The 17,515-nt window shown below is 46.4% G+C and overlaps 1 protein-coding gene across 1 annotated transcript in view; it reads right to left on the bottom strand.

Moving 5' to 3' along the window:
- Window positions 1-274: 274 nt before the first annotated feature.
- The window catches only part of LOC134909056 (UMP-CMP kinase 2, mitochondrial-like), a 36,493-nt gene continuing 19,252 nt past the window's right edge, over window positions 275-17,515 (bottom strand). The window contains exon 5 of the mRNA XM_063915460.1: window positions 275-1,992. Coding sequence (XP_063771530.1) covers window positions 1,872-1,992 — 121 coding nt within the window. The 3' untranslated portion in view covers window positions 275-1,871. The remainder of the gene's footprint in view (window positions 1,993-17,515) is intronic.

The following is a 17,515-nucleotide window of genomic DNA, read 5'->3' as shown; positions in this document are numbered from 1 at the left end:
TTTATGTGTTTTGGCCAAGGTACTGATAGCTCGTTCTTGGATGGCGACTATGGGCCCTGATATCAACAAATGGATCCCGTTAGTAAACTCGGTTGTGTCTAATGAAAAGTTTGTCTATATGTCTAGGAAAGCCCCGGATAAATTTTATAAGATTTGGGATAGGTGGGTTTCGTCCCCACTATACCAGTGTACCCGGGCTTCTGCCTCGCACTGATACCTGGTCATTTCATATGTCACCATTGCATGTACCACTGTAAAGAAAGCACGACACTCGTTTTGTTAACCTGTAATTGTTTGCAACTTTATTAATGTAGATGTGTTTGTATATACGATTGTGCTGAATTACATTTATGTACACATAGCGCATGTCCTTTTATGTTGGTTTGTTATTGTTGTATTGTTATGATTGTCTGTCTGTTTGTTTGTTTGTTTGTTTGTTTGTTTGTTTGTTTGTTTGAAAAATTAATAAAAACAGATGGAATTTAAAAAAAAAAGCAGTTAGTAAGCGAACAACTCGGAATGACCACCTATGTCTGCTTCAATAAGGACTCCAGATAAGCAGAGTACTGCATGTGATTGCAAGATACAGTATGTGCATTTTTAAGGACCTTATAATTATTTAATACATATACACCTTTAGTATATTTTTGTGGGTGTATTAGGTTTTTGTCTGTTCAGAAGTACAGATGTGCCTAGAGAGATCTTACAAACGAGTCGCAGAGAGACGCACGCAGCAGGCAATTACGTGTAAGATCACGTGGGTACATGTGTAGCACAACCAGCACGTTCTCCCGGAGTCTCAGAATGTCCTATAATCAGAAAACGCTTTGTTCTATATGACCACAAAACACAAGAAAAAAATTCTACATTTCAGAATAACATTTTTTTAATTATTCGTAGACAAATTGATGAAATAAATGATATACTGTATTATTTCTGAACTATGGCTTAAATCAGAAATGTAACAGGTGCCATGTAGTTTCTCAACAACAATTTCAACTGTAAATCATAGCAAAGTTATTATTATTTATTATTATTATTATTATTATTATTATTATTATTATTATTTTATTAATATAGAGACACAAAGTGTCTGTAACACAGCACAGGGAAAGCTGCAATAAAACACACATAATACAATATATTTAAACAGACAGTAAAGTGAAAACATACAACAGTGAGATTCCTATATAATCAAGTCAGTGACAGATAATATCAGGTGCACTATTCCATAGCCTAGTGTCCTGGGAGGGGCAGACAGAAGGGATCAGGGACAATGACTGTGAGTTGGGGCACACTAGAAAGAATGGGTGACAGCCAGGAGGGTGATGGGCCCTAACAGCATACCGTCTAGTGGAGTAATCCTCTGTAGCGTCCTGTCCCCAATCTCACTTCATGTACTAGCTTTGACCTAGTTATTAGTATAACTGTATTATTTAAAATAAAGGTTTTGAATAATGTAAAAACTGTCTTTATTTTTCCTTATTTTTGTAAAACCTTATACAGCACCTAAGAAATAGTGACTGTAGAAAACAGTGCATTCACGTTGACAAGAGAACTGGTTTCCTTTTGTTTTAGGATCAATTTTCGGCTACAGAATGAAAAACTGGTGCCCACAGAACATTAATACACAGACACAGTATGATAACATTCTCAGAGGTGAGGGACGTGGGAAGCCAATTGTCCTACTGCAAACACTAGTGTTACTTGCCTTCCTGGTAACACTACTATAATTTACACTAAAACACTCATCTTTTAAATGGCACACAACACATTTCCAGGGCAACTAACTTGTGAGGGCCCATGCCAATAAAATTATATGCACTCATCTCTACCTCTTGATTTCTATACAGCACCCTAAATATTCTCAATTAGATCCCACAGTGCTCCTTTATAATGCACAATGCCTCTTGTAATACAGTTTCCTTTGGTGAGCTGGCATCGATGATGACACATCCGGGGTTCTCCATTCTCCTGTACGCTTCTTCCACTCTGCAGCCACAAAGAGTAATGTCAGTAAACTGGGTAAAAAAAAACATGTCAGAAGACTTTGGTGTAGTCGGTAGGTTTAACATATATTGAAGCGTGTGGCACTAACACACCTTGCTTTTATGTAGCAAATCACTTAGTATTTATCAATTTGCACTATTATAATTCATCAGGTTGGGTATGGGTGACCGGCGGTTGGGCCAGTCACCATACCGACGCCGGGATCCCGCAGTTTAGGTCATGTAACTTCCTCCCCATTTAATACTGGCACAGGGCATTATGAGTACCTGGTTATGCCATTCAGACTATCAAATGCCATGCCAACTGTCAGGATTTCACCAGGTTGGGATTCCGGCATTGGTATAGTGACTAGCGGTCCCCTAACCGCCAGTAAAATAACCGCATCCCTAATTCAACATATACATAGTTTGATATGGGGAAAATATGGGAAAAAAGTACAGTGTACCACTGTTCATACTCTATATGATAATATTTATTTCTCTTACGTCCTAGAGGATGCTGGGGTACACATTAGTACCATAGGGTATAGACGGGTCCACCAGGAACCATTGACACTTTAAGAGTTTGAGAGTGTGGGCTGGCTCCTCCCCCTATGCCCCTCGTACCAGACTCAGTTTAGAAAATGTGCCTGGAGGAGCCGGTAACAGCTAGGGGAGCTCTACAGAGTTTCTCTAGTAAAGTTTATCTTAGAGTTTATTATTTTACAGGTAGGCTGCTGGCAACAGCCTCCCTGCTTCGTGGGACCAATGGGGGGGGAGTAGTGTCTGCCCTGCGGGGTCTGAGCCACTATCTCCGCTGACAGGACACTGAGCTCCTCAGGGGATAGATCGTTCCCCGCCACAGGGGATCGCTCACCCCGGCAGCATGCCGCCACCCCCTTACAGAGCTGAACATATGTGGCGAGTGAGTCACCGGTCCCCCTAGCAAGCGGGGGGGCGGTGTGAAGGTGGCGGCATAGGGTAAGAGCACAGTATTAACTGCACTCCGGAGGCTCAGCGGTACATAGTGCGGCGCTGTGAGGGGCGCCCTGAGCCAGCGCCTACACCCTACACTGGTCACACAGCCTGTCGGGGTCCCCGTCCCTCAACCAGCACAAATCCTCAGGCCAGTATAATCCTACGAAGAGCGGAAAGACAGCGCCATTTTGGGGGTGGAGCTTCTCCTCAGAGCGGACCCAGCAGGGTTCAGCGCCATTTTCCTGCCTGTACAACGCTGTCAGTGAAGAGCAAGTCCCTCCACAGCAACTCCAGCTATCTATCACAGTACCAGGGGGTTGTAGAAGGGGGGGGGGGGGGCTGCAAAATGACTGTGTAACCTATTAAGGTGCACAGTCAGCGCTGATAGGGGGTCTCCCTTTATATTAAAAGCGATGTGTGTGGGTTGGCTCCAATCTCTTTGTCTCTCTTGCCATTCTCGGGGGTGAAACTCTGTCTGCCTTCCCCTGTGTGTGTGGAGTGTCTGTGGTCTCCTTAAAGCAATGTCCAGGGACTCTGTGTCATATGCTGCAGAGGATATGTCCTCTCAGGATGATCCCATTCCATGTAATCAGGATTGCACTGGTTTAGCACAGATTCCAGCAAGGGAGCCTGAGTGGTTATCCTCTATCAAATCTATGATTTCTCAGATTTCAAATAGGGTTGCACAAAATGAATCTGCAACTCAGGCTTAACAGAACTCTATGGCAGTCTGGCCCAGTTCTGGTACATCAGGGCTCCCAGCTGTATATTCACATTAACGTGTTCTTGCTCAGATCATGCAGGATGATACCGATTTTGATACTGCAGACGGTGACGGGGATGTGTTGCGGGGGGCTGCATCTCTTGCAAAAGGGGTGCAGTTGATGATAGAGGCTATTAGGGATGTGTTGAATATTGCTGATACAACACCCGAGCAGGTTTAGGAGGCTTACTTCACTAAAAATAAGAAAGCCTCGCTAAATTTCCCTACGTCAAAGGTAAATGCTATATTTGAAAAGACTTGGGAAAACCCAGATAAAAATTCCAGATACCTAAGAGGGTTCTGGTAGCGTTTCCTTTCCCGGTAGAGGATAGGAAAAAATGGGAAAACCCGCTTATTGTTGACGTGTCAGTATCCAGACTCTCAAAAAAGGTGGTTTTACCTGTTCCAGGATCTACCGTCTTGAAAGAGCTGGCTGATCGTAAAATTGATAATACGCTCAAATCCATGTACACGGCTTCTGGGGCGATCCTATGTCCCACTATTACCAGTGCTTGGATTGCCAAAGCTATAGTAAAATGGTCAGGAACGCTACTTGAGGACTTGGATACTATGGAGAAATGTGATGTTGAATTGTTTTTACGTAACATTCAGGATTCGGCAGGATTTCTGGGTTCCATGGCTGCTGGGATTTCCTCCATGTCAATATCAGCTCGTCGAGGACTGTGGTTGCGCCAGTGGTCTGCCGATGCGGAATCCAGGAGAAGTGTGGAGACCCTATCCTACACAGGTCAGGCTCTCTTTGGGGAAGCGTTAGATGCGTGGATCTCCACAGCTACGGCTGGTAAGTCACCCTTTCTTCCCTCAGCTACACCTGCTCCGAAGAAACCCTTTTCTTCAGTTACATCACAGCCCTTTCGGTATAACAAGCCCAGAAAGGTCAAGCCGTCCAACACCTTCTTTCGGGGAGGTCGGCCCAAGTTCAAGAAACCTGCAGCTTCAGGTTCCCAGGAACAGGAACCTGCTGTAGGTACACCAAAGTCCTCCGCATGACGGTGGACTGCACGCCCCAGAGGTGGGGCCAGTGGGAGCGAGACTCAGACATTTTAGTCATGTCTTGGTGTCCTCCGGCCTGGACCCCTGGGTGCAAGATATTGTGCCCCAGGGGTACAGGCTGGAATTTAAAAATCTCCCTCCTCACCGATTTTTCAGATCAGGCTTGCCAGCTCTGCTGGCAGACAGGACTGTCCTGCAAGAAGCCGTCCAGAAGTTGGTGGAGGCACAGGTTATTGTACCAGTACCTCCTCATATGCATAACAAAGGTTACTATTCGAACCTTTTCGTGGTACCGAAACCGGATGGTTCGGCCAGGCCCATTCTGAACTTAAAATCACTAAACCCCTTTCTGAGGGTGTTCAAGTTCAAAATGGAGTCTCTAAGGGCAGTGATATCAGGTATGGAGGAGGGGGAATTCCTAGTCTCCCTGGATATCAAGGATGCGTACCTCCACATTCCGATTTGGCTGCCGCATTAAGCTTATCTTTGTTTCACATTGTTGGACTGTCACTTTCCGTTCCAGGCCCTCCCATTCGGGCTCTCCACAGCACCGAGGGTATTCACCAAGGTGATGGCGGAAATGATGATTTTCCTCCGCAGACAGGGGGTGAACATAATTCCGTATCTGGACGATCTGCTGATGAAGGCATCGTCCAAAGAGAAGCTGTTACGGTCCATAACACTCACGACCCAGCTTCTCAGGAAACATGGTTGGATCCTGAATCTTCCAAAATCACAATTGGAACCAACCAGGAGGTTGTCCTTTCTGGGAATGATCCTCGACACGGAGGTGCAGAGGGTGTTTCTCCCAGAGGAAAAAGCGTTGGTGATTCAAACGATGGTCCGGGATGTCCTGAAGCCAGCCCAGGTGTCAGTTCATTAGTGCATTCGCCTTCTGGGGAAGATGGTGGCCTCTTACGAGGTTCTGCAGTACAGGAGGTTTCACGCTCGGTCCTTCAAACTGGATCTCCTGGACAAGTGGTCAGGATCCCATCTACACATGCACCAGAGAATACGTCTGTCGCCAAAGGCTAGGATTTCAGTCCTATGGTGCTGCAATTACCTCACCTTCTGGAGGGCCGCAGGTTCGGGATTCAGGACTGGATCCTTCTAACCATGGATGCAAGTCTCTGGGGCTGGGGCGCAGTCACTCAAGTGGAAACCTTCCAAGGAAGGTGGTCAAGTCTGGAAGCCGGCCTGCTGATAAACATTCTGGAACTAAGAGCCGTCTACAATGGTCTTCTCCAAGTGGCCCATCTTCTGAGAAATCGGGCCATTCAAGTGCAGTCAGACAATGTGACAATGGTGGCTTACATAAATCAACAGGGCGGAACGAAGAGCAGAGCTGCAGTGGCAGAGGTAACAAGAATCATCCTCTGGGCAGAAAAGCACACGTTGGTGCTTTCAGCAATCTTCATTCCGGGAGTAGACAACTGGGAAGCGGACTTCCTCAGCAGACACGATCTCCATCCAGGGGAGTGGGGCCTCCATCCGGAGGTGTTCAAGGAAGTAACAGATCTTTGTGGCGTACCCCAGATCGACATGATGGCCTCTCATCTCAACAAGAAGCTTCAGCGGTATTGTTCCAGGTCGAGGGACCGGCAAGCAGTGGCGGTGGACGCACTAGTGACTCCGTGGGTGTTCCAGTCGGTGTACGTGTTTCCTCTACTTCCACTCATCCCAAGAGTTCTAAAGCTCATAAGGAGAACAAGGGTTCAAGCGATCCTCATTGCTCCAGACTGGCCAAGAAGGGCTTGATACGTGGATCTTCTGGATCTACTGCAAGAAGAGCCGAGGCCTCTTCCTCTTCGGGAGGACCTGCTGCAGCAGGGGCCATTCGCCTATCAAGACTTACCGTGGCTACGTTTGATGGCATGGAGGTTGAACGCCTGATACTAGCTCGGAAGGGCATTCCGAAGAAGGTTATTCCTACCCTCATACAGGCTAGGAAAGGAGTAACGTCTAAACATTACCATCGAATTTGGAAAAATTATGTATCTTGGTGTGAGTCCAAGAGATTTCCTGTGGTGGAGTTTCAACTGGGACGGTTTTCTCCTCTTCCTACAAGCTGGTGTGGCTGCCCTCCCTGAGGTTCAGACCTTTTTGAAGGGAGTTCTGCACATCCAACCTCCCTTTGTACCACCTACGGTGGCTTGGGACCTTAACGTGGTGTTCGAGTTCCTCCAATCGGACTGGTTCGAGCCTCTACAGGAGGTTGAGGTCAAATTTCTTACGTGGAAGGCTGTCACTTTGTTGGCTTTAGCTTCTGCTAGACGTGTGTCAGAGTTGGGGGCTTTGTCCTGTAAAAGCCCATACTTGATCTTGCACGAAGATAGAGCTGAGCTCCGGACACGTCAGCAGTTTCTTCCGAAGGTTGTGTCGGCATTTCATATCAACCAACCTATTGTGGTACCAGTGGCTACTGACTCCTCAATTTCATCAAAGTCCTTGAATGTTGTAAGGGCTCTGAAAATCTATGTGAAGAGGACTTCTCGTCACAGGAAATCGGACTCTGTCCTGTATGATCCCAAGAAAGTTGGGTGTCCTGCTTCTAAGCAAATGATCTCTCGCTGGATCAGGTTCACTATCCAGCATGCGTATTCTACGGCAGGCTTGCCGTGTCCTACGTCTGTCAAGGCCCGCTATACTCGTAAGGTGGGGTCTTCCTGGGCTGCTGCCCGGGGTGTCTTGGCGTTACAACTTTGCCAAGCTGCAACTTGGTATGGGTCGAACATGTTTGCAAAGTTCTACAAGTTCGATACTTTGGCCTCTGATGATCTGAAGTTCAGTCAATCAGTTCTGCAGGAGCCTCCTCACTCTCCCTCCCGTTCTGGGAGCTTTGGTACATCCCCATGGTACTAATGTGGACCCCAGCATCCCCTAGGACATAAGAGAAAATAGGATTTTGGTTATCTACCGGTAAATCCTTTTCTCGTAGTCCGTAGAGGATGCTGGGCGCCCGCCCAGTGCTTCGTTTTCGTGCAATTGTTATCTGGTTCAGTACAACTTTGTTTTTAGTAAGCACTGCATTGTTACTTGGTAAGTAATGTTTTCAGCTTTCAGGTTGCTGAGTTTTCAAGCTAAGTTAGCTTGATGTGCCTTGTACAGTATGTGTGAGCTGGTATGAATCTCGCCACTATCTGTGTTAAATCCTTCTCTCGAAGATGTCCGTCTCCTTGGGCACAGTTTCTAGACTGAGTCTGGTAGGAGGGGCATAGGGGGAGGAGCCAGCCCACACTCTCAAACTCTTAAAGTGCCAATGGCTCCTGGTGGACCCGTCTATACCCCATGGCACTAATGTGTACCCCAGCATCCTCTACGGACTACGAGAAAAGGATTTACCGGTAGGTAACCAAAATCCTATTTTTTGAACAATATATAACAGTCTAATTGTGGATATATCATTGGATAACCGCTGCCTTTACCAGAGACTCCATGGCCAAAATTTACTAATATTCGTGTTTTAGCCGTTTTTAAGGGTGTTTGAACTCGAATGGTATCGGGTGCATTTTACTGCAACTTTTTGAATCCTGATACGGTCAGTTACTAAGCTGCCGAGTTTTCCACATTAGTTTTTTCCGATGTCGATGTGATTCGTAATGTCAGGCAGTGTTTTACGGGAGTGATGAGTAAAACACTGCCTGACAAAACACAAGGACTGACTCCCGGCCGGATCTGTGAGATCCATGCAGGGCTTCATTGTGCACCTTTTTAAAAAAAATTAAAGTGTTAAAAATCAAGAAAAAAAATGCGTGGGGTCCCCCCTCCTAAGCACAACCAGCCTCGGGCTCTTTGAGCCGGTCCTGGTTGCAAAAATATGGGGAAAAAATTGACGGGTTCCCCCATATTTTAACAACCAGCACCGGGCTCTGCGCCACGACGTGGCGCTCCCTGATTGGCTGAAGGGACCCTCTTTGACAGGAGTCACGGGGGGTCGGCAGTCGGGGAAAGGGGTCCCATGTGTAAACATGGGACCCCTTTCAGTGCGTGGTTCGGGTTATTCGGTTTGTTTTTTTGCCAAGTACGTGGATTACAAGCTCAGAAGAGGACAGATCTACACAGGATTTTTGTGAGTATAATTTTATTTTCAGGTAACCCATGGATTCTACTTGGAGAAGTGGACCGACCCTCGTGTGAACATAGGTAAGTATGTGTGAATGTAGGTGTGCATGTATGTAATAAAGTTGTACTTTCAAGGTGTGTGAGTTCTGTTTTTATTTGGATATTTTTTTTGTAGTAGTACTACAGGTACCAGCGGGCCCGTTTTTCCACCGCATGCTGGTACTAGTGGTTCTACAAGTACCAGCTTGCGGGGGAGGCTTGCTGGGACTTGTAGTACTGCTACATAAAACAATATTCTATTTTTTTCACAAGGCTATCAGCCCCCCATCCGCAGCCCTTGGATGGGGGGACAGCCTCAGGCTTCACCCCTGGCCCTTGGGTGGCTGGAGGGGGGGACCCCTTGATTTAAGGGGTTCCCACTCCTCCAGGGTACCCCGGCCAGGGGTGACTAGTTAGTGATTTAATGCCAGGGCCGCAGGGACCTATATAAAAGTGTCCCCCGGCTGTGGCATTATCTCTCTGACCAGTGGAGCCCGGTGCTGGTTCCAAAAATACGGGGGACCCCTACGCTCTTTGTCCCCCATATTGTTGGCACCAGGACCAGGCGCAGAGCCCGGTGCTGGTTGTTAAAATATGGGGGAACCCCTGTCAATTTTTTCCCCATATTTTTGCAACCAGGACCGGCTCAAAGAGCCCGAGGCTGGTTATGCTTAGGAGGGGGGACCCCACGCAAATTTTTTCCCCAGTTTTTACATTAAACAGACCCTTTCCCATAGATAACCATGCACAGATCTCACTGATCCATGCATGGTTATCCAAACTCGACTGAAAAAAGCAGGTTTATTTTTTTGCTGCTTTTTTTAACGATTCGCAAAAAAATACACCCGCACTTGAGCACTCAGAGACTAACACCCAAATACGAATGAATAGTGAATACCCGTGTTGTATGAAATAACAGCTGCGTTTGACCGATGGTCTATTCATTCGTATTTCTGAACTTTGCCGTTAAAACCATTATGAATAGCCCAAACACTGCCGAGATTTGTGCTTAGTGAATTCCCGTGTTGGGACTTAGAAAAAAAAACACAAATCGGACAAACTCGATTTTTTAGTAAATTTTGGCCCATGTGTGGTAACTATATACAGATAGAATATTAATTTCCCCATACAAGAGCTTTTGCATATTGGTGTATGTAAATCTATATGTTCACAGCCGGTTGTGTCATTTTATACATTTTTATTAAATATATTATATATTGTTTAAAAATAAATATTATCTTATAGAGTATGAACAGTGGTACACTTTACTTTTCCCCCATATCAGACTAGGTATATGATGAATTATAATAGCGCAAATCTCTATATACTAAGTGGTTACTATTATATTTGGGTTATTTGTGACCCAGTTATAACTAACATATGTTCACAAGCATATGTGTAGTGGTTTTTGCTGCTGAGTTATCTTTTCCATTATAATTTGTATCAATCTTTATAAATTTATAGCGCCAGGACATAGTCTTGGGTCTTTTTTATATAGCAAATAGCAGGTCGGCAACCTGTTGCTATCTGCGTACCAGCTGCAATACATTTCAAGCGCAGGAAGCAGGGATCAAAGAATTTGTGGCAGACGTCAAGACCAATACACCGACTGAGCTTATACTGTAGTTCAATTGGTCGATTTATTGGTATTGTTTGCTAACTGTAACTGAATAAATAACACAAATTGAAACCAGTACCCAGATGGAAAACTGCTTACTAGATTGCATTGATGTCACTGGATTCCTCTATCATGAATAATCTAGACATCAGTTATGCTGTAGGCACCTTGCACAGTGGTTACTGTCCCTATGCAGGGCCGGTTCAAGGTTTCTAAGCACCCTAGGCAAAATTTGATCTTTCTGACCCCCTGAAGGGATGGAGGAGCCCGGTGAAGCTGTGACACAGGACATGGGCACATGAGGGGCGACATGGGGACATGAGGTGGGTAGGAGGGGATGGAGGAACACAGGACCTGGGGATATGAGGTGAGGTGACACAGGACAAATACAGTACACATGAGGCGGAGGAGATGACACAGGACCTGTGGACATGAGGGTTGAGAGAGGGATTAGAGGGACACAGGACCTGGGGACATGGGGGGGGGGGGTGCCACAAGTACTGGACACACCAGATGGAAGGGGTGACACAGTACCTGGGAATCTGAGTGGGAGGGAGTGGCACAGGACATGGGCACAAGATGGGGGAAGGGGAAGGAGGGAGACAGGACCTAGGGACATCAGGGGGGGAGGTGGAACACAGGACCTGGGGACATGGGGGAGGTGACACAGGAATGTACAGTAAACGAGGGGGAAATGGTGGCACATGACATTGGGCACAAGATGGGGAAGGGTGAGGAGGGGCATAGGACCTAGGGACATCAGGGGGGTAAGAGGTACATAGGACCTATAGACATTGGGGGGAGGTACATAGGACCTACGGACATTGGGGGGGAGGTACATAGGACTTGGGGACATCTGGGGGGAAGAGGTACATTGGACCTAGGGACATCGGGGGGGGGGAGAGTTACAGTGGACCTAGGGACATCAGAGAGGGAGAAGATGTACATAGGACCACCAGAAGCCTCAAAAGTTTCTTTCCTTAAGCGGTCCACCTGCTGAATTTCTGAACATTGGCTGACTAGATGTACATGTAACTCGCTTGTGTCCCTACTGTATTCCTATCTGTATGACTCTACTTGCCCCACCTCCCCCCCCCAAAAAAAAAAAAAAAACACCTGCTTATCTGTTACCTACTTGGCTGTTGTATAGCAAACCGAAGACAAATTCCTAGTACACGCATTCTGACCTAGGGATATCGGAGGGGGGGGGGGGGAGAGGTACATAGGACCTAGGGACATCAGGGGGGATCTGGGACACAGGACCTCACCTGGGAACATTGGGGAGGAAGAGAGCATCGGGGGCGGGGATACAGGATCCCGCACTGTGCCGGCGGTTCAGTGTTGTGTATGCTGATGGGAGATTCTTTCCTCACCTCAGATTTGTTTCTTCTGCTCTCCACGGCGACTATACTGTGTGTGGGGGCGGATCCAGTCAGGTGCTGGCAAGAATTCAGGACTTGGAGCTGAAAGCGCTGGCCGGGTACAGCTGCAGCTTCTGCGCAGTGCCACAAAGACGCCTGCAGGGAACCTGGAAGTTCCGACAGTGGGTGACACGCTGTCCTCCTCTGTCCCTGACGCTTGCATGTGAGCTCTGCATCCACTCTTGCTGGCACTGATCTCTATGGCTGGGAGTTACTTGTGCCTGACTCCCTGAGCAGCTGATGACAAACTGCGCTGCTCCTATGGATGCCAACCCCTAATCCAGGACAAGGATGTCTCGCTTTCAGAGATATCCTTCATTTTTCCACCAGGCAGTCTTAGCGGGCTGCCCCCTCAGGTCCCGGTGCCCATAGGCAGCTGCCCAAAGCTGCCTAATGGAAGCGCCGACCCTTGCAGGGCCGATGCAAAATCTCTCTGCACCCTAAGCAAAGCTTCAGCCTAGCGCCCTAACCTGTAAACCCCACGACCACCACCTCTCAGAGGGGAGATTCAGGTGGCCACTAGGTGGGCTGGGATGAATTGCATCATTATACATATAGGGCGGGATGTACTAAGTTCTCCTGCCGTGGAATCTCCCCTGCTTTGCGCTCCCGTTTGCCTTCTCCATGGTAAAGGCCGGCGCTGCTCTTTGCTCGCATTAGTTCTCCCTCTCCACACTTGTTCCACCTCCTCACCGCCGTGGACACTCGGGACACTGCATTGTCTCAGCCGCACTACCCCGTTCCTATTCTCCTGCTCACGACACAGCTTCCCGTCATGCGTTCACTGGACTGAGGGACCCTGGAACTCTCTCCTCCTGGGCACCATTACTACTCCTGACCTCAGTGCGGAAACTACGGGGACTGAAGGGCAGCGCCTGCCAGTGGGAGGAGAGCGGTTACCTGGAGTAGGCAAACGGGAGCGCAGAGAAGGGGAGATTGTGCGGCGTGGAGAGCTTAGTACATCTTGCCCATACAGAGAAAAGGGACAACACTGAAGGACTTGTAAAATGATAATGTATATTGTAAACAACGTCACCAAATTTTGTGACTTTGCTCACACTGGGGCAGATGTATTAACCTGGAGAAGGCATAAGGAAGTGATAAACCAGTGATATGTGCAAGGTGATAAAGGCACCAGCCAATCTGATCCTAACTGTTAATTTACATACTGGAGCTGATTGGCTGGTGCCTTTATCACCTTGCACATATTACTGGTTTATCACTTCCTTATGCCTTCTCCAGGTTAATACATCTGCCCCAATATACTTTAACTTTAATGTCCTTGAGTGCCATCTATTCTTTATGTATACACGCTAGCTGCCACGTTAGGAATCATATAGGACACTGAGGCCAATTTCACTTTTTTCTTCTATATACTCTAAATGGGTGGTTGGTATATTTATTTGGGGTTGGGTATGGGATACTGGCGGCCCGAATACTGACAGCGGCATCCCGACCACCATAACCCCGACATTTTGAATTAAATTAATTAGCCTTACCCCTTACCCTAGCCCTCCCTCCCACAGCCTAAGCCTAAATCTAACCCTCCATGGCATACTAACATTCAGGATGCCAGATGTCGAAATTCTGGTATCAGAACTCTGACAGGTGTCGGGATTCTGGTGCCGGTATTGTTTGCCGGTACATCCCTTTCGTTGTATGTGTATACATAAATAATTTATATACACACAGACATAAATATATTTGTATGCTCCTTTTTATGTTCTATCCCCTCATGTGTAAGTTCATTACTAACCCTCCCCTCCATTTGTACTGTATTGTGCCCCAGTGCCTGTGTTTCTCTATTATGCTGTTTGTAAACCACCCATAGGGCTGTAAGATCTATACTGTCTGTGTTCCCACAGAGGAAATGCATCAGGGCTATGAGGAGTGGCCGTAGGTGCGCTCCTCGGGGGCCATAGTTACATCCGCCTCCTATGTACCTGCACAAGACTTGATGTTACGCGTGTCAGCATGGAGGAAGCACTGAGGCACTATGTGGTACAGTCTGATAGCGGTCGCTGCACCTGATTAGACCTGCAGCAGGCAGCGCAGTGTAAAAGGAGGAGGCCGAATACAGAGACATGCTTCAGTTTTTGCTAGATGAATTCAGTTGCGCCCTCCAGGTGCTGGCGCCCCTAGCAGCCGCCTAAAGCTGCCTAATGGTAGAGCCGGCTCTGTGTGGGAATAAAAGATTGCTGACCACAGTATACATGACATTAAAGGTTCCCTCTTCAAAATTGCATGAAAAGTTTACCATGTCCTTTGAGAGCTCAACACAAATAAATCCTGTGACATTTCATGTTAAACTCCCTGATTCCATGAAGAGACACCCAGTTTTTTAATCGGCTCTTTTGATTCGGTAGAGTCCATTTCTTATGTGCTTAAACCTTGCACCTGATCCAAACAGGGTTGATGGAGAAGATGAGTATCTGTCAGAAAGAACTGTTAATTCAAAAATATTTCAAAATATTTTATAGTAGCTGGTACAATGGGTGGGTCCAGAAAAGAGATAGCGGGGGCCAATATAAAATGTCCTGGCGAGATGGCGATATTACACTGACCAAATTGGAACAAGGACATCTTTAGGTCAGGACATCCCTTGAGACAGGAGAATAACGCCAGGAACTGAATATGCTATGGGTATGTCTGCCACTGAAAGTGTTACTCTTACAAATTAAGTTTTTAACAGACGCTTTATAAGGACTTCTAATTACTCAGAGAACATTGCCTGTTCCTAATTAATGACTAATTAGAGGATTAACTGGTCTATTTAAACCCAACAGCTTTCCATTTTCCTTGCTGGACTTTTGTGGTTTTTACCCAACTTAACGTTGTCCTTGAACTTGTGTATCTTTAATTGCAGATGTGTCCTCATAGACTGTTGCTCACTTTGCAGCAAATAGCCCATATCGGCGCCCCAGGTCCCAGACGACTTGGACGTGCAAAGCTCCTTTCTCGCTCTTATTTGCATAAATCAAGCTGGGAGTGACAAAACTACTGCTAGGTTACAATGATTAATCTGATGTGCAACACTTTTATATCTGTGTGTGAATGAGTCTGAATCTGCACAGGAAGTGCTACGATACAGCAGCTTCGGCTTTTTCTCATGCCAAGTTCCATTGTGCTTCATCTGCGACTTTGGGCAGTATACAATTAGAGGTGGATCAAAACGGACGAATTGTGCGTTTTTCGACTGATGGTTATTATCGCAGTATCCAATTAGAGGCCATTTTGATAGACCGAAAACGTATTTTGTCACTGCCTCCTCCTTTTACATCGTTGGACGTTAGCTACAGGGGCACATGTTTCACTGATAAATCAATATAGCATTGTAATTGCGATCAGAAATGGGGAAAGTGGAACCACAGCAAATATCTCAGATACAGTATCTCTGATATCTGATGTGGTGTCCCCTACATACATTCTGGGGGTGGGTGCGTAAAGCTTTTGGGAGATTTTTTTCACAAAACTACTTTACTGAATATGCCCCTTTTAGTTAGAGCATAGTATACATAAATAAAAAGATCACTGTCAATGGTTTATTTTAAGTGTTGAGAATTCCAGTTGCAAAACATTAATATTTTATTTCTAGGAATGTCCTTGAAAGTATTAATTTTCTAAAACTCCTGAATACATAACATTTTAAGTATATCTTATAGATTTAAGGGTAATATAGAAAATGTCTATTAGAAATGTGCCAGCATTTTTAAGAATGCTTGTCTAGATAGCAGAATATATGGGTGTGTAAAAATGTGTATCTCCTGATAGAAGGATCTGAGAGAGTTTCTAGCTATAAAAGTTTGAATTGGGTCCACTATCAGAAGCAAGATTTTAATATGTGAAACAAGAGTACTAGATCATAGGTCTGCAAACTCGGTCCTCATTACCCCCCACACAGTGCATGTTTTGCAGGTCTCCTCACAGAATCGCAAGTGAAATAATTAACTCCACCTGCGGACCTTTTTAAAATGTGTCTGTGAGTAATTAATACACCTGTGCACCTGCTGGGTTACCTGCAAAACATGCACTGTATGGGGTAATGAGGACCGAGTTTGCAGACCTATGGCTTAGATCACAGGTTCTCAAACTCGGTCCTCAGGACCCCACACAGTGCATGTTTTGCAGGTCTCCTCACAGAATCACAAGTGAAATAATTAGCTCCACCTGTTGACCTTTTAAAATGTGTTAGTGAGTAATTAATACACCTGTTCACTTGCTGGGTGACCTGCAAGACATGCACTGTGTGGGGTCCTGAGGACCGAGTTTGAGAACTACTGGCTTAGATGAAAGTCAGTATGTGGCATTAAGTTAATGTTACCTTGCTTGTGGTGGCCATAGAGCCTCTTTGGCCTCAGAAGCACATAAAGTATGGACCCACAAGAGGTGCTAGTCATCTGGGTTAGTCCTATACTTTTATCATGTTACACCATGGGGACATGCGTTTATACAATAGTGCATCAATAGCCATAGAATAAAAATATTCAAAACCATTAAAGTGACATAGATTTCAAAGAGAATCCCAATGTCTCCCACCTGTCATGATTCATTTATAATTAAATAAGACTTAAGCAGTATTTTAGGAATAAAAAGGAAGTTTAATGAATTTTAATTAAACAATTGGAGGCAGGGTTTATGATGTCTCTTTTTTGGCGCATGTGCAACAGTATACAGTACTTCTTGTGTACCTGGCACACATATGTGCCACATGTACTCGCGTATATGCTACTATTGCAGAGCTGGGCATATAGAGGGTCTGTAACGTCTGAGGATTCTTGTGGATCCAGATTTGGGGAAGATGATTCTGGTGCACTTGGATCTCTGAATAACAAACGAGCAGGATGGATGAAGGTCTTGCGCATTTATTACTTGGAGTAGTTGAACACTGTTTGCCAAAGACAGTTGAATAGAGATACGACTGTAGGTTAGCGGGTGGCTGAGGATACCTGAACCGTGACCCAGTACTTTAAAGGAGGAATTCCGAAGGCTGGTTACTGCGGCGTCCGGAACAGGTAGTTGGGTAGGGCATGGGAACAGAGTCGGCAGTCTGCGTAAGGCTATAACAGGAGGCTTGGGTAATTTGCTGTAACAAGAACCTGACACTGGAGATGCTGTGGGAGCACAGAGCTTCACAGATACTGTGAAAGACGTTGCACTGGCAAATTCCCTCCTCCAGGCCTTCCTGAATTATAGCAGCTGCTCAGAGCTAATTGGCCACAGGAAAGTGATAAATTGGTGAAGTGTGGGCAAGACAGGCTTTTTGCCCACATCCAAGATGGCCACTGGGAACACAGCCCAGCCTGTTCACAGAAGCCCTGGCTCCACAGCAGCACTGCTAACCCCTGCCGGAGGGACATGCTGACAGTCTTCTGAGCTGCCAACCAGTGCCCCTGCCTGTCCTCCCAGCACACCCTGCCCAGCGCCAGCAGCCCGCACCTCCGCCAGCTGGACCTCTCCAAAGGGACCGGACAGGTAAGAGCCGGCTCCCCTGCACAGTCTCCCGCCAGACCGTGACATTACCCTTCCTCTTTAGAGTGGCCCCTGGACACAATTTAGGCTTCTCTGGATGGTCAGAATGAAATTTGCGAACTAATGCTGGGGCATGAACATCTGTCGCGTACTCCCAGGACCG

The sequence above is a fragment of the Pseudophryne corroboree genome, chromosome 4 (genome assembly GCF_028390025.1).
Source record: "Pseudophryne corroboree isolate aPseCor3 chromosome 4, aPseCor3.hap2, whole genome shotgun sequence".
Taxonomy (NCBI): domain Eukaryota; kingdom Metazoa; phylum Chordata; class Amphibia; order Anura; family Myobatrachidae; genus Pseudophryne; species Pseudophryne corroboree.
This window is presented reverse-complemented; position numbering and strand designations above follow the sequence as displayed.